We start from the raw sequence: 23,715 nt of genomic DNA on the forward strand, positions 1-23,715 counted from the left end.
TGGCTAACAAGTAGCAATAAACATTCATAACAGACACAACTCCTCAGTAGTAATTCACCGCCGGGGTCCCGCGGTTTGAATGCCAACTGCGAGGGATTTTGACATAATGCTCGCGACACGGCAACTCCAGGGAGGCCATTCGTCATCATGCTTCAATATCTAAAAAGGGGACTGTGGTGTCAGAAAGCACTTGCTTTCTGCGGTGCCATCCCAACCTTTCCAGTTCTATAACAAACATCATCTCCAACTATCAGTGTCATATGGCGAGGTGTAGAAGACCCCCAAGCAGCCCCTTTAAATGTCAATGGCAGCCGGTTCTGCGCAGCACATCTGTTCATCTTTGGGCGACGGAGTTATATATAGTCTACCATATCCAAGTAACCAACTGTTAAGGGGGGGATCGTTGCCTCCAGTGACATTTTTAATGGATTACAGTGTTCCTGACAAAGATCAGCCAGATCCTCTCCCCTCTAATTCCCCACCTCTGCTCTTCGTATTTCCCTTCATCTCTTAAACCGACACATCTTGTTCTCTCCTCCCTTCTTTTCCTCCTCTCTCGTTTTCCAGATGTTTATTTTTCCGAACACGGTGATTTCCCCATCGCTCCATCTCCGTATCACCTTTTCGCCGTTTTTGTTTTTCCTTCCCTGCATTGCACCTGTTTCTGCTGAGTCTGTTTGCATAAGAGAAATAGTGTTGATAGATGGACTGATAAAGAGCTCGATCCACATCCTCCTGATTGTTTCACGCTGCATTCGGAGAGCCAGCCAAAATAATTAGTTTTTTGTTAGCTTATTAAATTAATTAGCTGTATAAATTAATCAATCCGCACTGTTTAATATTCTGTCTACAAAAGCAAGAATCTGTTGCAGTCTAAATGTTTAAATTATTCAAAATAAGCTGCCAGACAGCGGTTTAATCGTCTGGGCATGTATGGAAATTATATCACCCGGTTAAACTCTGATTATGATGGATCATTTCTTTATTTTTTTCAAACTCCTCAGCTAATCTCAATCTTTTTACTGTCTTCCTGTCTTTCTCAACCCAATAGAGCACTTATTGGGATGTTGGTGAATTGTGAATTAACGCATTCACTGAGGAGCATAAAACCCTTTTTGTTTTTGTTTGTCTGCTCTGCCCAGAAATGTATGCTGAAAAGACACTTCTTGTTCTCTGTACAACAATTAGCTTCAGATACCACAGCACACCGGAGACGTTTTGTCCACAAATATGAATTATTTCAACTCATCGAGAGGTCACCAGCAGTTGCTAAACAGATAATATATGTTTTAATAATATCTGAATACCTCCCTGTGACGGAGGAGCCGTCACGAGCTGGGACTTAGAGTCCGTGCCAGCATGCCCGTACAACCGCGCACACACGCCGACAAACGCATACATAATCACTAACTTACTTTTGTTGCAGCTTGGACTGGGGCGGTTCATCGTGGGTGCACACGCGGTGTTCCTGCTTCAGTTAAACATTCATTCTAACCTATTTTTAGCATTAATACGTTTTCCCGGTTTTGTTTTCAAGTAGGGTGTTTCCGGATTGTGGCGTGCCGGGAGGGAGTCACATGAGGAGGTGATGTCATCAGAGCGCACTGGGTGTTGTCTATTAAATTGAGTATTGTATTTTGTTTACAAGTTTATTTATTTATTTTTTCTATTATTATTATTTTGTACACTTTACAAACTTCAAACTGATTTGAAGTTTGACTCAAATCAGAATCAAACTTCTGATTTGAGTTGGAAATAATTAGTATTTTTGCTAGGTTGGATTGTCTGTGGGCAGAGCCTGTGGCTTTAAAAGCAGGGCTCTGCTCCACAGGAGGCAGTCTGTGGTTAGACTCCTGAGGAAGTCACGCTGGAGGTGATGGACTATTGCAAGTGAAGGTACTAATGATTATTTAACCTGCTCTGGATGTCCTTTTTGTGTGATCTGCACCTGCCATCTTTGTGAGAGCTGAATAAATCCTCTTAAACGATCTCCGACTTGGAACAGTCTTTTTTTTTTTGACTAAATCATAATAGAACCCCGTCACACTCCCAAATACGAATTTATCTTTATTTGAGTAATTATGCGAAGATTATGATCTATAGCTTTCGCTTCATAGCTCACGGTCCAGTTTGTTGGAAAACTTGTACTGCATCAGAAAGGTTCAAACTGCAAAGCCACGGAGCAGCCAAGAGTAAAGTTTAAAGTTAAAACAAGACCCTTTACGTCACACTGTAAACTCACAACATTGATATATTTGTATTATTTACGGTCCATGACGTTGAGACATCGATTGCGGTTTGTGATGCCACTCTGCATGTCAAAAATCTTGCTATAAGTTTAACCTTTTCCCTAGAAAGTTCTTCAGTGATCACTTGGGAGTTAATGTGTTGTCCCCTCTAGGTGTCTGAGAAATCCACACCAATCAATAATGCTGCACACAAATGGTGTTTATATACATCATTTAATACATTATGAACCATGAAAGACTGACTTTAACTGCTGACTGTAAAACGAGAACAGCCGTGTCTTGCAACATGAAGCAACATCCGCTTTTCTAGGTATGAATCAAACTCCTTTTTTTTCACACTTCCATGATTATGCATCCTTTTAGTGGGAAATACTTTTCAACTCTTTCCGCTCCCCATCCACAATAGATAAATCTACAGGAGTTGCCTCTTATTCAGGTTGAGACATACAGTATGTGATTAAATTAAGAGGATGCCAAAAACCACACTGGCCATTGATGTCGACCCAGGCACCAGACACCCTCCTCTCCTGGAGCACACCTTAATGTCCTGATCAGGAAAGGCACAAACAAGGCAGCACAGGTGAGTCCAACAGGATCTTGGAACCATTAGGGTGTAATACCCAGAGTAGTTCTTACTTTGGGGGGATAGCATAGGTCTAAAGAGCATCACTGGCAACCTTGGATATCCAGAGCATCTCCAGTAAAAAGCTTTGGGTATTCCAGTAACCCCCTCCAGTAAAGTTTCTTAAAGAAACTTTTCTTTAACATGTAAATTGGCTGTCAACTGTGATCCATTAACATTTGAAACACACTTTTAGATTGGGGCCACTCTGTGGCAAACTTGATCTATAAGCAATAATAACTAGCTTCAAGACAACAATGGCCAGTCGCCCAGAGAGCTTGTCTTATCACAGCTCCACTCTGACGTTTTAAGAAGTTGAATAGTAGGATTTTCGCTTTGAATAAACCAGAATAAACATATTGTTCTCTCAACTTTTTAATGGCTCATTGGTCTTTAGGAACTCTGGCCCATCGTAACGTTTATGCCAAAATAGAAGTATTATTCATTCAAGAAGTGGAAAGAGAAAGGATTGGTGCTAAGCAAGCATTGGCCAATTTTTTTTTTTTTTTTGCCACCAAAAAATAAAAAAAATTTAAAAAATCGGCCACCTTACTGTGAGCAAATGGTTAAGTAAGTGTGAAGTAGCAGGCAGGCTCTCAAGCACAGACATCCCATATGTGTTACACACTTTTCACTGCACTCCAATCTTTGCAGTGACGCATTATTGACAAAACAAATTTCCTCATCCCACTGACTCTGAACTAAAACAGCAAAATGAAAGCTTATGAAAAATTTTACCTGCATGCAAGAATCTGCAAACACCCCGTGGGAAACGGTTCCGGCGGCCGGGTTTGCCTACGAACCTCTGCAGGGAGAAGGAAGTGGAGCAGCAACCGAGAGAAAACCACAAATTCATTTTGCCACTTAGATTTTTTTTGTCTACGACTAATCATCCATCCAGCCATGTGTAAATGGATCCTCTCTGCGTTGTGCTGGATTTATTGAATAATTAGGCAGGGACACGGTTTTTCCTTGAAATCTGTGGTTCCCCGGTTTATTCTGACGAGAACAACAAACCAACAACAACCATTTTATCGGCTGCGTGCTCCAAGTCCTCTACCGCAGGACAAACTTGACAAAAGGGCAGGCTTTCAGGGGCGCAAACAATACCACAGAAGAAGAAATGAAGATAAAGGGCTTTGATCTTAAAGTCACATGGTAATAACAATGACAGGGTTGTCTAATGTGTTTACAGTCAGGTTAAGGAACAATCCGAATAACAAAAAAAAAAGACATGTTGTGTATATATAACAAAATAAAAACAACCCGGTTATACATGCATACAATAAATATGCTAAACAGCTCACAATATTATGCACCATTATTTAAACTTTATTTTGAAGATCCTGTGCATTCAATGTGAACTCAGAAGACTGAAATCTTTTTCAAATACTGTCTTATAAAATTGGGGATCTTTTCACGTTACAGAATCAAACAATTTCATTGGACCTCTGAGGATGTGTGTCCAAAACACACTGGTAGCACAGTACTGCATTGATTAATTAACAGGTTCCTTTAGTGTTTGGATGCATCAAATGTAGGAAAGACATTCATGAGGCTACCAACCCAATGTAGTGTTGGTCCACCTTTTGGTGCTAAGACAACCATTGCAGTGGTCCAGGCCCTTAACTGGACCACTGTGGGAGTTGTGTTGGTGAAAAAACAGACCCTAAGATTTTAGTAGTAGATCCTTTATGTCCTGTAAATTGAATTGATGTTTTTCTTTTGCATAGCAGGTCACACAGATGCTTGATTGGGTTACGATTTTGGTTTCAGATGCCAAATTTGTGGTAACACTTTATTTGACGGGTTGTGAATAAGGCTGTCATGACAACGTCATAAACATGACATAACGCCTGTCATGAACATGAGTAAGTCTTCATGAATATTTATGACTGTTGTCATAAAGTGTCATTCAATAAATCATGATACTTTTAATACAAAGTTGACATTATTCAAAATGTCTTTGTCATGACAACTTGACATTAACCAAGAAATCATGATCTGACATAAATTTGTTATAAAAGTATTACTGATTAAACTTTAAAAATTATGTAGCTTTATGTTATTAAAGCTAAAGTTTAATCAGTAATACTTTTATAACAAATCTATGTCAGATCATGATAATCACGAAGACTTACTCATGTTTATGACGGTGTCATCACAGCCTTATTCACAACCCGTCAAATAAAGTGTTACCACAAATTTTACGCCTCAAACTTGTTAAGCTTCCTAAACCTTCCTTGAACCACTTTTCTTTTTTTTTTTTTAATAGAGCATAGACCTTCTTATAAAATAGTCCACAATTATTAGTGAATATTATTTCCAAGAAAGAGTTCACATGATCTGCAGCAGTTCTTTGGTAGCTAGTTTGTGTCAGAGTAAGCATACACATTAACGGCAGGAATCAATGTTTCTGAGCAGAACATTCCCCAAAGCTTCAGACCACCTGTACCGCCTTTTTGTTTATTTTTTTCTCCCATAATGCACCCTGCTACCATGTGTTCCACAATTACATACAGTCATCCACAAGACGAAAAAGAAGACATGATTCATCAGCCCAAGCTACCTTCTTCCAGTACTCTGTGTTCCAGCTCTGACACAGCATGGACCCACCCGTTAATCTGCCGTTCTTCAGCTGCCCGTACGCAACACACTGTTGTATACTGCATATTTGGAAACCTGTTTAATTAAAGCCAGCTTTGGTTTCCTCAGTACGGTAATTTAAGCTACAGTGGCTCGTCAGTTGGAACAAAACCAGAATAAACTAGCTTTCACTCCCAAGGTGCATTGATGGGCCAGATTGTGAGCCAGTCATCGCAATCTGGCCATTGTCAAAGCTGTTAGCATCCTTACATTTAGCCACTTTTTCCTATTTAACTCATTAGCTTTAAAGTAGTTAGTTAGACGTAATCAATCTAACAGGTTCCATGAGAATAACATTATCAGGGTTATTCGATTTTCCTGTTAGTAGTCAGAATCCTATTCCTAATTGGTTTGTTTTGCAGTTAGCCTGTTAAACTGGGAGCAGCATTTAGCAAATCCCTTTGCTTTTCAGTCTTGGAACTGGAACATGGTTAAATTGGGTTGGACAGTGTTCCGAGATCAGAGCTCAGAACTCCGCAGTAAATTGAATACAGCATTAACACGTTGGTAAAAAAATAAAATGCACGAGCATTTCATTATATATTCATTATAGGAGATTATTCTGGAAATGTTAGGCTGTAAACATCAATTCATTTTCCATCTGTTTCAACTCATTTGTGAACTTGTTCGGGTCGAGTGGGCATTTTCCAAGATCTTCAAACGTCACACTGTGGCAATTTTACAAAGTGGACTTACTTTTTTTTAAAATTTCCATTTCTTTATTTCTGGACTGTGGGCAAATGTAAAGTGAAAGAGACTGTTCAGAGAGCTAATCAAACTCAAGTCTTTAATTAAGAATAGATTTAACATACCAAAATGGAAAATTGCTATGTGTAAAACTCGAGATGCTTTATTCAGAGCACTGCACTTATCTTTTTCACATTACAGCCTCGCTATTACAGGGTACAATATCAGCCAAATTGTTTTGGCAGTTACTTAAAACAAATACAACACTGAGCAAAAGAAGTGTAATGTATAAATAGCTTTTCTTTTTTTTGTTTTTTGCAGAAGTGCCAGTAGCAGCTGGCTGTAATAGCATGAAATGGGCCGTTATTTAAAAGACCGATTCCCCCCTCTAATCACCCTCTAAAAATCCTGTTACATTATAAATATGCTTCACACCAAAACGGCGAGAAGACTTTTTAGTTTGCAGTCGATCCGTGTTTGTTGCTACTGGGAAATAGCCAATTTGCTCCTGAAGTGCCCTCTTGCAGCCAATTTGGGCTAAACAGAGGTGTAGCGGTGACCAGTCTTAGGCGATTTAATACCAGCAGAACAGTATGGGAGCCACAGTTGGTCTTGACCCCATCAAACACGCGCGGCGGGAAGCATCGCCGGTCAGTGGAGTGGTCAGTGGGACTGCGGCCCTCATTGAAACGCCGCGGTTCATCTTCCGAGGGCCTGACCCGACTCACGCAAGAGCCGCGGGAAGCCTTTTCCTTCCGGAGATCTCGCCGGAGCCTGTTGGCTTTCATCTGTATAGATTTCAATTTATCCATCGCCTTCTTCAAAATCACATCAGTTCCATCACTTCCCACTTATGCATTCTAAATAGAAAACTCGGAGAGTAAGGAAGAAAATTTACTCAACTGTTTCTATGGGAAAAAAAAAAAAAGAAAAGAGAAGGAGTCAGCGCTCAATTGAATTGAATCGAATTGAAGTGTAACCAGAGGACTAACACAGTATATCTGATGTTCTCAGATAACAGGTTGATGCCTGAGATTGGAGGGCGTTCTAATACCTGAAAGTGTATGAGGCTCAATTTTTCCCTCAGTCTGAGTCAATATTAATAAGGTTTGATCTTTATCTGATCTCTTCACCCCACCAAGGAGAATATAGATGAGATCAGTGCTCTGTTTGAGCAGCGGTTCGATACATCTCAAGCTCAATAACACACATCAGGCAGCCAGAACAGGATATGGCTCCGTTGAAAATGCTTAAGAAAGATTGTGGGTGGCATTTTGATTGAGATTTCAACTCCAAAAGAAAAGAAAAGAAAAGAAAAGAAAAAACTTTTAATAAATGCCCACTCAAATAGGATCATGTCTCTCCACATGTCTTTGGAGTAACGGACACCTGATCGGCTTACTCTGGCAGCCACGTCAAATAGAAACGCATGCCGTACGAGAGCCTGTAGAGCTTGCGTGTGATCTCAATCTGCATGTCCCCTCTGTCTCTTCTAGATTTAGACTTCTGCAAAGCTGGGCAGATAAGGAGCCCCGACTACCACATCCATCAGCAGCAACCGCAGCAGCAGCCGCGGCAGCATCAGGAAGAGGAGGAGGAAGCACTGTGCACCGGACCGGCGGCTCACGTCCACAGTCGCGGCTACTCGCTCGGCGTCGGGTCCGACGTGGACACGGAGCCGGAGGTGGACCCGTCACCTGCTCACGGCCTGCAGCACATGTGGATGCGCGGCCTGAAGTCCGAGCAGAGCTCCTGTCTGACCAGCCGCGCCAACTCGGCCCTCTCCCTCACCGACACGGAGCACGACAGGAAGTCTGAGCCCGACAACGGTGAGTGCAGAGCGCATTAGAAACAACGGTGCTGTTCTTTCGCTAATGGGGATTAACAGGATGTGAAGGAATACTGAGGATTTCAGAAGTTTGGGTGTAAAGCTGACAAAAAGTCCAGTTGAGAAGCCAAAGGAAAGGCCGATGTGTGCAGCATTGTTGCAGAGCGCTGCCCATTTCCCATCTATACATGTGTAATCCTGGAACGTTAAATCATTTTGTTTGTGGTCACATTTTATTTACGGTTTTTGAAGTTATAACTATGACACAGTTGTAAATTGTTTTCTACCAGTTGTAAGTCGAACTGGTAGAAACCAAGTGTGACAAGATCTCATAACACGAGATATTGCAAAAATGACCTAACACTGGTGGTACAGTGTGGTGTCGAGACACTCGCCAGAATAAAACGCACCACACACGAATCCATTTCACACACAAACATCCGGATTTCGGGCAGGAGGATGTCTCTCAAAACGTCTCGAGATGAAGAGCTGAGAGTAAACAAAACATGGCCGACTGAGAGGAAGCAACGGCGTTAGCTTGTGGATGATATTTAAGAGAAAAAAACAACACAAAAAGACGCTTCCAACGTCTACTATCTACTGCGCCGCGGCTGTTGCTTTGTCTTTTATTTTAGATTCGCTCTGTGTTTCCGTCACCTCGCTTTCTAATTGGCCGGACATCGCATTTGACAGACTGCGGGCTCGGTCGTCCTCATGGGACACCACGCACGCTGCGATGTTGGACCAGGTCAAGCCAACATGCTGAATATCCCGATTTTAGACTGGTTGGGGTCCTGACATCCTTCCGCGCGGACCAGATCGCTCTTAACACAAGGCTGGAATATCTCTCGAGTTTATCTTAAAGGCCACCCCAATAATTGAGGCATCCTTAAGATCGTGGGGAAGGTACAGTGGGACAAAAATGGGTCTAAAAATCTTGTTGTGGGAACCAGGCATTAAATTCCAGATGCAATAAGTTGTTTACCGGTTCCGATGTAATGTTCAGTAGCTCTTCCCCTTTGGAGGGTAGCTAAATCGGATGCCACAAGGTCTCTCTGCGGTGAAGCGGCACAATATTTCTCATATTTCACAATATGTTGCCTCTTTTCATGAGTTGGATGTATTTTTTATTAAGGATGACGTTTGAAGCCTCTAAAAGAGTCAGACAACTTCTGCTGCTTGTATTCCCTGCAGTCCCATTATGATTATATAGAATTTCCTGCAAGGGAAATGAATCAACACAACCAAAAAAAAAAAAAAAACACAAAAAAAACAACATATGACACTTCACCTTTTTCAAAGGTTTACGTTCCAGCCCTGGGCAATTACATGATTGAAACTCTGGGCTTTTGAACCCATGCTAATGCTCACACTGCACACTCTTTGAAGGCTCTTTGATGTAACTTAATCCAGAAAATGTGCTATAGGTTATTTGGTGAGCTTGCATTGGAGGTGGTCCGCGGAACCGGGGGAAAGTCTAATGGTAGACTTCTACATTATGTAACTCGAGGGGGGGAGAAAAAAGGACCGAATATCCACAGCGAACAGGGGGCAGGGTTTGGTTTTCCGCTTCTGAAGAGGAGAAATTGAAGAGGTCACATGGCTATGATGCTTGACTGGCTGCCTGAGGGCAGTTGACAACAGCCTCTGTGGGAAGACTATCGCCTGGAAGGTGGAGGAGAAGCTGAGAGGCGGGGATGGCGATGCAGGGCCAACTAGAGAAGAGTCTGGGTCGGTGCCAGCTAGCTGTCGTGCGCTGCTGGGTTTGGCTGGGCTCCCTGCAGATGGAGAGTTAGTTAGAGGAGCACACAAACAAAAGCCGAGCTCTCCAACCCATCCCCAAGGGCACTGTCTGTTTATGTGCCGCAAAAAAGGTGGAACAAATTCAGTCGCTGAGAAGAGAAAGGGGTGACACAGGACGAGAGAGAGAGAGGCAGAGGGCGGTGGAAAAAAAAAAGAAGAAGAGAGAATTAGAGATGGAAAGAATAAGAGACAGGCAGAGCAAGAAATGCAAATGAGAGAATAGAAATGGTAATGTAATGGTATAATTAGAATGAGAATAAAGGAAAATGAGCAGCAGAAGTTAAAACAGGTGAAGCAGAAGCTGGCTTCGACTGTAAGACGGAGATTTAGAGCGCTGAGACTGACATCGACACTGGAGAAGGGGTAGAGGGTTTCTTTGTTTTTTAGATGCGCCTGTTTGTGTCGCGCCCCAGTGGGGTGCAGTTTAGTGACCGGCAGGCCGGACGGACAGACGTGCGGTAAGCCTGGAAGAAAAATCCAGCGACGCGAGAGAGGTGAGACTGTGAAGGGAGCTGGGAGTGCCCACAGCATTACGTGCTAATCAATTTGTGGCGGCTGCAAGCATATGCATTAGAGCTATTACCGTTTAGCATGAGGAGCTCCAGCCTCATCCGAGGGGGTTCGGAGGGAAAAAGCCCCAAAAATGTCGGCAGCGGCGGCAGAGAAAGAGAGAGAGAGAGAAAGAGAGAGAGAAGGGGGATGTTCAGATGAGAACTGCACTAGGACGGATGAAGTGACTGGAGTGAAAAGGGGGATTTGAATGTTCAAAGCACTTGGCTTTTCTGCAACGGTGCACCAGGAAAGCTGGTTTATGCACGGATTTCATACGTCGCATGACATACGTCCCACCGCTCTCCAAACTTTAATACGTTCTCGCTAGGCTCTCCCCCCTCATGCTTACGGTGCTTTGCAAAAGGATTCATCTCTTATCAACTTTTCACACTGTCTTTCTTTTGCACCAAAATCTTCTACTTACTGGAATCTTTTTTTTGTGATTGACTGTCACAAAGATGTACATAATTGCGAAGTGGAAGACAAAGAATGCATGGTATAAAAAAAATCTAAAATACGTTTGCTCTGTGCGGCCTTCGTCGCTCTACTGTAGTTGTTTAGTGAAGGCCTGACAGGATTGTTTGAGATTTTTTTTTTGATCAAAAGCATCAGAAGAACCAATGAACACAGCAGACAGGTCCTGGTTAACGCTGTGGAGACATTTAAAGGATTGTTTGGGTATGAGACATAATTTCACATATCAGATCAGGCCTGGGAAACTAACTAACACCAATATTTATGACAATGACCGACATGTCTGTATTTTAGGTGTTTTTTTAAAAGATGAAAAGTTGTTTTTTTTTTTTCTTTTTTGAGTGGGCTATTCTGATGTCCCTCATGTCTTGGAGGCCATTTGTGGCCCTTGGACTGATCTGGTTGTTTTTGTGGCCCCCGACCGCAGTTTAAGAATGACATAAAGTTGACCGGTCCAGGGTAAAATTACAATGGTCAACGTTACATGTGACACAAAGTGTTCGTCTTTATTCTATTCAAACTTTTGCAGTAAGTAGAACCTCGTCGATGCGGAGACTTTTACTGAAAAGCTGACTTTGCTGCACACAAATCAGCTTTTTATTGAATTCATGAACGCATTTTGAAAGAGAGCGACCCGAATCCCATTCGTATATCTGAGAGTAAAGTTTTCAAAAGAATTTAAAAGCTACTACAACAAAATCCTTTTTAGGTTTTGGATCTACAATGCCCATATTACAAAAAAAGTAAGATAAACTGGTTGATGTAATTTTCTTGATTTCTTTTTCTGTTGACCACATCTTGACAATTTTGACCTGCCTGACAAAAGGTTTGGACACCCCTGCCCTAGAGAGTCTGGTGTTGCTTTGTTTAGGGGAGAACTAACGCTGCACGTCACACATGTCGGCTATAGAGCGTGGTCTTGGCAGAAGCTTGCTGTGGGAAATGCGTTTCTTCTCCCCAAACAGGTCATGGTTGATTGGAACGTGGATGAAACTAAATACAGGGCAATTCTGGAAAAAATAAAAATCTAATTGAAGATCCGTGGCAGCACTTGAAAACTGCTCCTCGCAGGCGCTCTCCATCCAATCTGCTGTCTTTTGCTGCAGCAAAACCTGGCGACAGACGCGGAAATACATGCTGTCGTAATCCCACCACCATGTACCGATTCGAACGGACACGTTTCAGACTTATTTTGTGAAAATACTCCTCGATTTTTCCTCTACTTCACAATTATCCACTGCCGCTGCCCAGAAACCCAACGAAAAACGCTGCGGTTTGTGATTAGAACAGGACAAAGTTTTCATGGATGCTTGAATACTATGCAAAGCAGCGTCCCTCTTCTCATCTGCACTGCCTTTCTGTATTTCCTCTCTCTCTCTCTCTCTCTCTCCCGCTACCCGAGCCTATTCATTCTCATCCTCATCCTCTTCCTGTCCATCTCGTTGTGACACACGACCAGGTGTGTCCATGCGTGCTGTCCTCTAATGGGAAATGCATTATGGATGTCACATTTCTTTCCATCAGCACAACAAAGTCTCCCACGCCCCCCGCTCCCCGTGTTTCCAGTGATAATAAAAGTTAGAGCCACTCGCGAAAAAAAAGAAAGAAAAAAAAAAAAGATGCCGGCTGGAATCAAAAAGCCGGCGTCCCTGCCAAAAAATGAAAGTGCATTTTAAGTCGGACCGACCTCGCTCTCCCTTTTGTCTTCAGAGTTTGTCCTCCCCTCCCAAACCCATCAATGATGTCAGCTTCAAATTGTCAGGAATGCTTTTGTTCTCCATCTGATTGAAGCTGACAAGTCAATTTAGTTGCTCCCCGTGTGTGTGTGTGTGTGTTTGTTTGCAGGTGTGAGGGGAAAATTAAGACAGAGGGCACAATAGATTAAGAAAGAATGAAAGAGGCCTAAAATCTGTTTTCACCACATTTGGACACCTTGCGTGTGCATGTCCAACTGTGACACCTCCCTCCGGGGAAGCTGCGGGGATCTTCGAGCAGCAGACGCACCTGCTGACAAACCCAGGAAAACATCAACATGCCAAACTGATGACAACGCACAGTAAGAACAGAGCAGAGTGGTAGCAGTAAAAAGATAAAGTGTAGTTCAGCCAGAATTTACTGCTTACAGCCCTGCATGGTAACAAGTAACGCACGCATGACGGGCGACTGTGCCACATCTGCCATCTGGACCCGCAACGTTTTTTTTTTTGGCAATTAGTATCATTTTCAGAGCTGAATGTGTCTGAGGATTAAAGCATCCGAGGCACACAAAGACGTGCGCTGGGAGGTATATGTAGTGTGGATTTAATAAAAGCCCAGGTAAGATCTGAATAAAGTGATTCGATTAAAGAGCTGAGCGTTGAGGCAGAAGAAGCCGGCCATGAGCAGCTGGCACTGAAGAGATTCTGAAATTAAATAATTTTTGTAAAGGAAAAATAGGAATTAAATTACATCTACATTCAAGCTAAAGTTAAAAAGGCTGCTGCGACATGAAGATGGGGGAAAAAGTATGAGCTCTACTAAAATTATACGGCAGTAGATATGGGAATCTAGATGTAGGGGGGCACGACCTACGTATGGAAGCCTTAGTCCTTGTGGCGGTGGTCGCAGGTTCGATTCAAGTCTTCCCCCTCTCTCATTAGCCTCTTTCCTGTCATACTACTTTCAAATAAAGGCCACTAGAGCCAACAAAACCTTAAAAAAAAGAGACATTAAATATTGGCAAAATATCATTTTGATAAAGGGCAATATCTAATCTGGAAGGAAGTACCTGGTGTCTTCGTTTAGCGTGTATTCAGGAGGCTAAAGCTAACCGCTAGTCTGAAAAGGACCAAAGTGGATTTTAACATTCTTAAGACAACTTCAATGTCAATCCAAAATCAGTGTTCGTGCTAACAACATTTAGACCGTTGCTACATCTGCGTCACATGGACTTATAAAAAGGATGCTAAAGATAATTCATGTCGGGTGTGGAGGTGGGAGGCGGTGAACCAAGGATGATCTTTCCTCTGTGAAACATGCACCGAGAATCTTAACTGTAAAGTTGCTCGCACTGCTAGATGATTTACTTTTTTATTTTTCAGCTAACCAAGAAGTATCTCAGGAACAGGAACACAAACAACAGATTTTGTTGTCTGTTTATTCTTAGTGTTGAGAAAATGTTTGTTTTTTATTTACATTTAGTTGAAATTGACATGTTGAAAATGTGTTATGGCTCTTGTTAGTAAGCAGTTGGAGCATCTTTATCTGTATTAGAGCGTACTAGCGTCTCTGGTTGACATAGCAGCTAAATATGCTAGCATGCATGCTGCAACCTGTCGCCATTTTTCCATCTCATCCTCCCTTATCTGTGAAAGATGAAACTGTAGCTGCAATCATTGTTTATATCATATCCCCAAACATTTTCCGCATTTTTAACTCAGCAAGAGACCGTTTTATTTGCATACACCACGGATACGGACGTCAAAGTCGCGTAATTCACTCAAAGCATCATGGGTAATAGGAAAAAGGTGGATAACCTTCTGTCAGAACCTTGACTCATAAATCCCGAACCTTTTAATGCGTGCCTCGGGTTGAGTTCTCTGTTTCACTTCATTTACGGTCCAGGTCAGGGTTTCTGATGACTGCTCAGACTTCTTTAAGAAGACATCGCACCTCATGGGTCACCAACTCACCTGAAACTGTTAAAAGAACCGTTCGCCAAACCCACGGTGCACTGAAAGTTCTTTAAGTTGGTGAAATTGCTAATCGTCAAAGTAATGGCAAAATATGAGCTGAGCTAAATAAGAATATCTGTGACGTCTCTCTTTCTTTTCGGATCTATAAGATTTTGTTTTGGTGAGGAAATGAAAAAGGAAAAAAAAAAAAGTCCACACACTTTGACAAATAATTCAGGTTTATACGAACCAGGCCTCAGAAAACCCATGACTATGTAATAATAAAATTGGCAGGTATATGGGAAAAAGGAATTTAGACGTTTCTCCGTAAACAGATTTTTTTTTTTTTTAGAACTTTAAAATAAATTGCGTGACAGCTCTGACAGGGCTCCCGAGAACGGCTGCCAAATAATAAACTTTGAGGCGCCGAATCTGCAGCACATTCAACAGTTAACTGGCCTCGAGTGTGGAGGCCGGGCCGCGGGAGGCGAAGGGCCATTGAATTGTGACTAACAAGGTATATGAGTGAAGGATTATTAACAGCGGATTTAAATAAGCTGCGTTATGTGCATGAATATGCAACGGCTTATTAGCAACTTTGCTTTAATAAAGCAATACACATTGTTGCTTTTCATATCTGCCATAGTTCCTGACCTTAAACAGCAGAGCAAAGTGGGGAAAAATGCAAATGTTTGCCCAGAAGTCCCTCTGCTTCAAAGCCTGAGAAAATAGTTTCTCATGTCTACGTGTGAAATCGTCTTCAGACGACTGAGCAGTTTTATTTCCACGTTTAAAACGGTTAAAAACAATAACTTAAATGGGTGATCAATAATAGTCGGTTGATTTTGATTGGTTTCTCACAGAATTAGACTGCCGCCCTGGAATACGTTACATTTTTATTAAATCTTTTTTCACCTAATACTGACTTGGTGAAAAGTCAGTATCAGGGTTAGTATCCCCTTATTAGTCAAAGGGGATACATGTGTTTTTGATGTTTAATTTTTCACACAGTACAAATAAGAGATACATGAACTGATCAGGCCAGTCCATCACCAACATCCTGATGATTCCTGTCTTACCTGATTCCATTTTTCCCTCTGAAGAACTAAAATATTGCTGTTTTAAAAGATATATATATATATATATATATATATATATATATAGCTCTGGAAAAAAATAAGAAACCACTTAAAATGATCAGTTTCTCAGATTTTACTTTTTATTGGTATATGTTTGAGTAAAATGTTCTTTTATTCTTTGAACTACTGACAATATGTTTGCAAAATTCCAAACAGAAATTGGTTACACTTTATTTTGAGGGTCATAAGCATGATATAACATCTGTTATGAACATGAATGACTCTTGTCCTGAAGTGTCATTTGGAAAATAATGACACTTTAATGCAAAGTTGGCACTTTTAATTGACTTTTAAAGCAACTTTGCATAAAAGTGTCATTATTTACCAAATGACCCTTCATGACATCAGTCATAAACATTCATGAAGACTCCTTCATGTTCATAACAGGGGTTATGTCATTTTTATGACAGTGTCATGCTAGTCTTATGTACTCCCCTTCAAATAAAGTGTTACCCAAAAATGTAGTATTTATTTGCAGAAAATGAGAAATGGTCAAAATAACTAAAAAGATGCAGCACTTTCAGACCTCAAATAATGAAAAGAAAACAAGTTCATATTCATTTAGAAACAACAATGCCAATGTTTTAACTCAGAAAGAGTTCAGAAATTGATATTTGGTTGAATAATAATTGTGAGGTTTTCTATGAGGTTCAGTAAAGTGGCCTCTTCATTTTTTCCACAGCTGTATAAAGAAAATTGGAATATAATAGGTCATTTTTGTAAATTGATTTGGATGCATCTATGCAATGTAACAAACCGTAGTCATAATAATATGCAGCTAATGGGACTGTAATTTTATATCCTCCAGTAAACAATATAATCATTGCTCTCACAACAAAGTGCATTGGAGAGCATGTTTGTTTGTTGATGCACTGGCAATCTGAGCAAAGAACGGGGTTTTTAATGTGTCACGTTTAATGAACAGGAAGAAAATTGGATTTTTCAGCATCTGACCTGTTGACAACTGGCTGATTTCAATCACTGGCAAAACGTATTGTCACATGGCCTGCGATCGGAAGGTTGTAGGTTCGATTCCAGCTTCCTCCTGCCACATGTCGATGTGCCTCTGGGCAAGGCACTTAACCCCAAATTGCCTACCGATCTGCGTATTGGTGTATAAATGTGTGTGTGTTTGTGAGTGCGACTGGGTGAATGTGACTCTAGTGTAAAGCGCTTTGAGTGGTCAAAATGACTGGAAAAGCGCTATATAAGTTCAGTCCATTTATCATTTACCATCACAAAAATGAAAGAATAGCCATGCATAGCCATGTTGTACCCTCCTACAATTTGTTTGCATTAAAGCCATGCTGGTTTTTTTTTTTAAACTATCTATATTCTTTCCCTTTAACATACATTACAAAAATAGTTTAAAAAATTCTGTATTTAAGCTACAAGTTCAGATCCTGTGATGGTTTAATGAGGATTTTTCTTTATGACAACGTCCGCCAGAGCAGTCATTGACCAGGCGAATGGAAAGGAGCAGAAACGTTGCAAAAATTCAAAAACACCTCAAGCATAACAAGCATATAGAGGATGAAATGAAAGAGAAACCTGGCCCAGGTGACGGTCAAACAGCAGGAAGGAAAGAAAAAAAAAAAAAAACACAGGAAATACCTCGTATGTTTGAAAATGTGAAGTGAAAGATTGGTAATTTGACACAGTGGAGGTGCAAACCTACAGCGGAAAGTAGCCAGGGGTAAACACACACCCACCCAAAAAAATGAAATGACTGAACCCGGCTCAGAATCGTGACAACCCCCCAGAGTAATTAAAGGTAGGGGCGTGTAACATAATGTCCCTGCATCCTGGTTTAGAAGAAGACGTTTCCGTCACCACCTCGGAAAAGAGCTGCACTCCAGCAAAGGTACGTCAAATCCTGAGGGGGGAATAAAATAAAAAAATCAGAGTCCGAATAGGTGTGTGTATTTTACCTAAAGAATTGGTTCTTTTATTTCCTGGTGGAACAGAGCGACAGCGGGAGGCAGCGCTCAAGAATGACTGAAACCCGCTGATATCAAAGAGAGGAGGCGACACGGAGGAGAGCCTTACCGGCCAGAGTAGCATGGCTTAGAAATGTTTTACCAAATTACATTTATAACATTACACAGCGCCTTCAATTACCCTTTGATGAACAGCGGGTCGCCTTTTCTCAATTGATTATTGAAAAGGCTTACATATTTTCACGTTAGTTCTGGGGTAACATTTTCCGTAATTAAACCAAAAAACTGGGCTAATAGAGGTTGGTCGCTGGTGCTCAGACGGAGCGGGAAGTGACATCGGAAATGAGGCGGGATTGTTGGAGAAGGAGAAAAGAGGCGAGGAGGAACCATCGGCAAGTAAAATTTATCACGGTTTTATATGTAACACCGAGGGAAAAGTTATTTAAATGTTCTTAATCTACTTAAATGCAACTTGGGTTACTGCTGCTAAAATAATATTTAATGCAATGATATGATAAGGAAAATAGTTGCATTTTATTTAAAGAAAATGTACGTTGAATGTGCAGACGTGTATTTTAATGCCAAGTTTATCAGCTAGCTTGTCACCTATATTGTGTGTTTCTTTTAAATCAGTATGTGGTACCTGGACAAGTTAGAGACGCGCATTTAAAGTTGGTTCAAAAAATTCTGGTTCCTCTTTACGAGGCTCCTACACAACAACAGTGTTTTCAGTCAGAAAATTCTTCAGTCGCTGCGATACAGACCTCTACAGGAGAGCCTCTCTGCCCACGGCACCTAGAGCAACTCTCTGAAGAAACTTTGAAATAGTATTTTATTATAAGGGTTACAAAAACAATTAATATCACATTTTTGAATATTTCTTTCATTTAAACAGCTGCACACAGTTTTCAGTATATGAGTATTTGAGAGCCACTCTAAAAACTTTCAGATTTCTGTCTATTTTAATGTAGTTCCCACCAAATATACCTTAATATGCCTTGATACCCACAAAGAAACTGTCTTATCACTACGGCGTAAGCCCATATGTACAGTCTTCCTCGTCTCTGCTCTTAGGGGAGCAGCCAATGAGCAGCATGGAAAATGAAAGGCGCTCATCGATTGGCTGCTTTGCGAATGCCGGTCAGTAGCTTGTCAAGCAGAATTGCACGGAGGTATTTCTGTGTCCCGAGTTGCATTTTCATTAGTTGCATTTAGGCAAATTTTCCACAAACAACTCGAAAGTCAAATAGGTGAATCCGCAAATACTAAACTAAATAAGCAGGGGTGTACTGCATACACATTTATTACTCCTTGTAAAATAACAATAGACTCTTAACAAGTTCCTACAAATTGTAACTTTGTTGTTGTTTCTTTCTGTGCTGCCATTGATTTGTTTTGGTTCCTTTTCAAATACTGACCGCAAAACTGATGACTGGTGCTCCGAGCTGACTGACGTCTCTCAGCAAAGATAAATTCAACTGGTAAGGTGGAAATTAGGAAGATTTTTTTTTTATTTTTTTTGCAAGATTTGGCATTCGTGGGAATGACTGACTGACAAAGTGTAAACCGTCTTTGAGGGTCCTGAAAAATGTCGTACAAGTCATTTGATTTCACAATAGTTAAAAAAGGATTTCAAATTCTGCACAAACAGAATGAAATTGTCTTCTCCCTTTTCTTGAAGCAAAGATGAACAAGTGCAATAATTTCACATTAGTGAGAAACTCTGAAACAGATGCTAACTTTAGCCTCATTAGCAGCTAGCAGTTTGGAATCTGAAGCTTTCTCAGCTCCTACAAATCGTCCTTATTTACCTTTTCTTATCGTGCTGTTACAATTCATTGTACAACGCATGTGAAATCCTGCCATGCAATACTTCGAAAAGGGAAAAAACAAGGAACGGCGCCTTCTTCATTGCTAATGTAGCAAAGTTTTATCACCACAACAGGGCGAATCGGGATCTGCTTCCTTTCTTCTTTCAAAGTACGTATCTCAGATGGAGACACAACAGGGTTTCGAACTGAGTGTCACAACGAAACCTCAGATTTACTTCAGCAGACACAGTCACAAGCCGCCAACAACTGAATGAAGCTTTGCGAGGCAAATCTCAAGAATTATGACGATATTTTACAACTACAAGACATCAGGATTTGTTGGACCCCTAAGGAGAATGTGAACTGAATGTCACATAAACCAGACAAAAATCATCACTATGGGTCTGGCATTTGAAAGGAGGTTCAACAACAAAATTGCTCAGTGGTTTTAAAACCCAAATGTTGAACATTAAAGAGGTCATATTTTTGTTATTAATCCTAAAATTAAAAATAAAGAAAACCCAGCATCAGCTGCTCTGAGTTATAAAAAGCCTCTGCTGTTTGAGAGGCTAATTACGCTGCCTTTTCATGGGCATGCTCATTTTCACCGTCCTCTTGCTGCTCATCTTTCCTCCTTCACTTCTCGAAATTGACATGTTGGCATCTGTCAGACACCGCTGCACTTCTCAGACTCGTCCTGCGGCAGGAAAGCATCAACAGCCGTCAGTCCAGTCAGCGAAAGGCCCCATCGCTCGTTAGGCTACATACGGTTTCTTGAACTGAAATGCAAATATCTGTGTAATTACCGAGGCCTGAGTGAGCACTTGTTACCGATTGGCTGGAGGACATCGTCTTTTTTCTTCAAAACTTGACATCTCTCTTCTAAATGCCTGATCACAGTGCTGAATTAGAAAGGTTTGAGTGTGCCATTTATGGCAAGCACAGCAGATAATGGTTAGGAGAAAATGGGTTTTCAAATTGCCTCCAACATTTACAGTCTCCTAGTTAGCATTCGGTCTTTATGAGAGTAACGACGATGGAAAATATCACTTAGTTGAGATTTAATTCGAGTGAATTAAGATAGGTTAACCCGCATCTGTTGACATTACAGGATAATGTCTCTGGTGGGAAAAACCCCCCAAAACAAACATCTTGCGACAGAGTAGTTTAAAGAAACTTGCACATTATAGTAAAATTAAAAGGATTTTGGAGGCTTAATTTTAATTTTTCTTTTTTGGGTACATTAAATAGAACAAAGCTTCACTAAACTGGTATTAAAACTACAATTTAATCAAACACCAGAACGAAGACCCACTCAAACAGAAACGCGTGCCTTTTCCTTGTTCGTTTTAATCGAGCGCCGAGTTATTTACACTCGACAGCTTGTGGATCTTGAATTCAATTTGAGTGCCCTCATTTCTCTGATAAATATTCATCCAAGTATTGTTCTTGTGGATAACATGCATTTGTCAGCGATGGAGGTGGCCAAGACGGGATGGCAGACCTGCCAAATGCGTACAAGTTTTCTCTGCTGAGGATATTGGATTTCAGAGATTTGTAAATTATAAATTGAAATCTTCTGGAACTCGTCACGCGACAAGTGATCTGTTGTCCAAGAACTCTCTTGTGAGTTCTGAAATAATTCCTAATTTTCTTCATGCCTTCTTTCGGGGCAGCGTCCAACCACAGTGGACATGTTGTTCCTTAATTATGTTTTTCAAAACTTGCCATAATTGTTGGTTTTTTTCCCTTTTTCCTACTGTACCCGCCCTCAATATTTTCCATTTTTCTTTATGTGTTTATCGAGTGAATGATGCAGTGCCTTGCAAAAATATTTGTACTTCTTGATCTTTTATTGGATTTTGTGATGGGACATCCTCCATTTTTTTGTATTTTACTATAATGTAATGTGATTGATGAAGACAAAGCAGTTTGTACATGTTTGATTGTGTTTCCTACATGGCTTTACTTTAACCCTATAAGACCCAATTTTCAAATCTCCGCCTGGCTATTTTTGCTTGTTTCAATCGTACATAGTTCTTTAAATGTCCTGTGAGTAGATGTTTTTGCCCATTTATCCATAACAACTGGAACTTTCAATATGTAGGAAGTTATTTTTGAAGAAAAACCTGCTCCCTGCAAGGCGGGAGTGAAATTACCATAATAATCCAATACGGACAGGAAAGTGCGACGTCTCTCCTTTCAGAAACCGTTGGAATTTTTCAGATAGCGCAGAGTTACGGAAACACAAAGTCGTCTTGTAAAGAATGTGTCGACGGCGACACCTTTCAGCCGATGAGGGTTAAAGTGGTTTCTTATGGTTTCAACAAAAACTTTCTTCTTACCGCTTGTATCTCTGCAGCTCCAACAGAGTAAACATCCACATCTTGATTGACTCGTAGTTGTGCAAAAAAAAAGACATTGGACTCTGTTTAACCATTTCCGCTAACCATTTACGTTTATTTAGGGGCGTCAGAGTAAAGAAGCCTGAATAGATATTTTTATTTGTAAAAATGTGGCGTTAGACCGTCAAGCCACCAAACAATTTGTCCTCGTCTGTCGCGTAAAATCTCAATAATTCACACTAACGTGTGGTTGTGAGGTGAGAAAATGGCGAGAGCATTATAATATCTTACCTTGAATCAGCGAGAGAGAGGTTCTTTAACAAAGCGGCAGCTGCCGGGTCCATACTCACCAGCTGTAAAAGAGTTATACTGCCTCAAAATAGAATGCTGCCATTAGACCTTCAAATAAAGTCATTGATGGTATTTTCTTTCACAGTCTAGCTGTTGCCCTTGCCTTGAAATAAGACAAGCATGAATGTTACCTTAAACATAAATGTTACATGGTGGCTATAAACGACGTTGTTCCAGGGCTTGGGGGACCGCGCAATGTCAAAGCGGACCCTCGTTTCCTTTGTAAACAGGCTCCATTATTCTTAGAATCGTGGCGGAAAGTTTTCCAGTGAAGTTCGACTGGGCTGCGTTAAAGTAAGAATCGCAGCAGTTTCACAAGGTTAGCGCGGAGACAAAGGCTAAAGGAGTTGAAACCGGCCATACGGTTTAATGAGCCGGCATGCGGCTCGGAGGAAGACAGAGCGGGGGCAAAGAAGAGAGAGGAGGAAGACGGAAGGGCTTTTCGGCAAGTCAAGCCATCGAGCGGCGTAACCGCGAGTCCCTCATTAGGTGGAGAAGATAAACATATTTGGCTCGTCGTTTTGGGCCTTTTTAGCAATCGGCGGCGCGATCCGTTTCAAACCGAGGCAGGAAACGGAATGAAACATGAACAGGTGTTTCAAAACACCGGACGGGGCTTGAGGATTTTTCAACTTTCTGACGCAACGCTGACATTTATTTGGCAATCTCAAGTTCTAATTAGGCAGTGAGGGGATTACAGTTGTTTCACCTAAGCTCTCTTATCCAGGAGGCTCGGAGAAAGAGTGTTTAAACAATACGAGTGAAATGGATTTTAGGTGTTTTTCCTCCCTAAGATATTGCGAGACACAAATCTCCTTTTGGCAGCTCTGCAGCCGTGATAACCTCTGTGGATTCGGAGGGAGGAGGATGGGGAGGGCTACAATAGCATCAGATACAGAGACATCTGCAAATGTGCCAATGCAGCAACACATATGGACATGCGTAGAAACACACACACACACACACACACACACACACACACACACACAGTGCTCCAGCTCCTCTAACCTCCCCGGTGTGTTTGTCTTTTCATGCAAACACGGGTCTAAGTGGCCACATCAGGCACACAGCCACGCACTCAAACTCCCTCCTCGCCTTTTCGAGGCCCAAGGGGTTTTGCAAGAATGGATTTGTCTATTAGCTCGTAAAGAACATTGCTCAGTGCCATATCGATCATCTGAGCTGTAACGTTTAGGGTCTTTAAGTTGTAGAGTTGATCTAGTGGTACACGGACTCCCCTGGCTATTTTACCAGAGTGAGAGATGATCAACTTAACCCCGCCGCAGCGCCCGGCCAGAGGAAACGCTATAAACACGTCCGCCGGAGCCAGATACTGTTTTTATTGAACCGCCCGCTCAGGCGTCCAGGAGAAGCCGGAGAGGCGCGGTGGATCCGCCAGGCAGCTGTGCTGCTTTAACGGCGGCCTCATCACACAGTTAGCCATGCAAGCCTCGGTTCCTGACAAGCCGTCAGGATGTTGGACCCCACTTTGTTGTCCTAATGATGGACCTTTACAGCTCACTGATCCAAACGAGGGGCCTGCTGGACTGTACGAGTGGGCTGATGTGTGTGTGTGTGTGTGTGTGTGTGTGTGTGCGTGGGTGTGTGTGTGTGT

General features: G+C 41.5%; 1 protein-coding gene across 1 annotated transcript in view; it reads left to right on the forward strand.

Annotated features, from left to right (window-relative positions):
- Nucleotides 1-23,715, forward strand: part of tenm1 (teneurin transmembrane protein 1) — a 287,438-nt gene that overhangs the window by 23,224 nt on the left and 240,499 nt on the right. The window contains exon 3 of the mRNA XM_028009863.1: nt 7,701-8,033. Within this exon, the coding sequence (XP_027865664.1) occupies nt 7,701-8,033 (333 nt within the window). The remainder of the gene's footprint in view (nt 1-7,700; nt 8,034-23,715) is intronic.

Source organism: Xiphophorus couchianus, chromosome 23, assembly GCF_001444195.1.
Source record: "Xiphophorus couchianus chromosome 23, X_couchianus-1.0, whole genome shotgun sequence".
Lineage (NCBI taxonomy): Eukaryota > Metazoa > Chordata > Actinopteri > Cyprinodontiformes > Poeciliidae > Xiphophorus > Xiphophorus couchianus.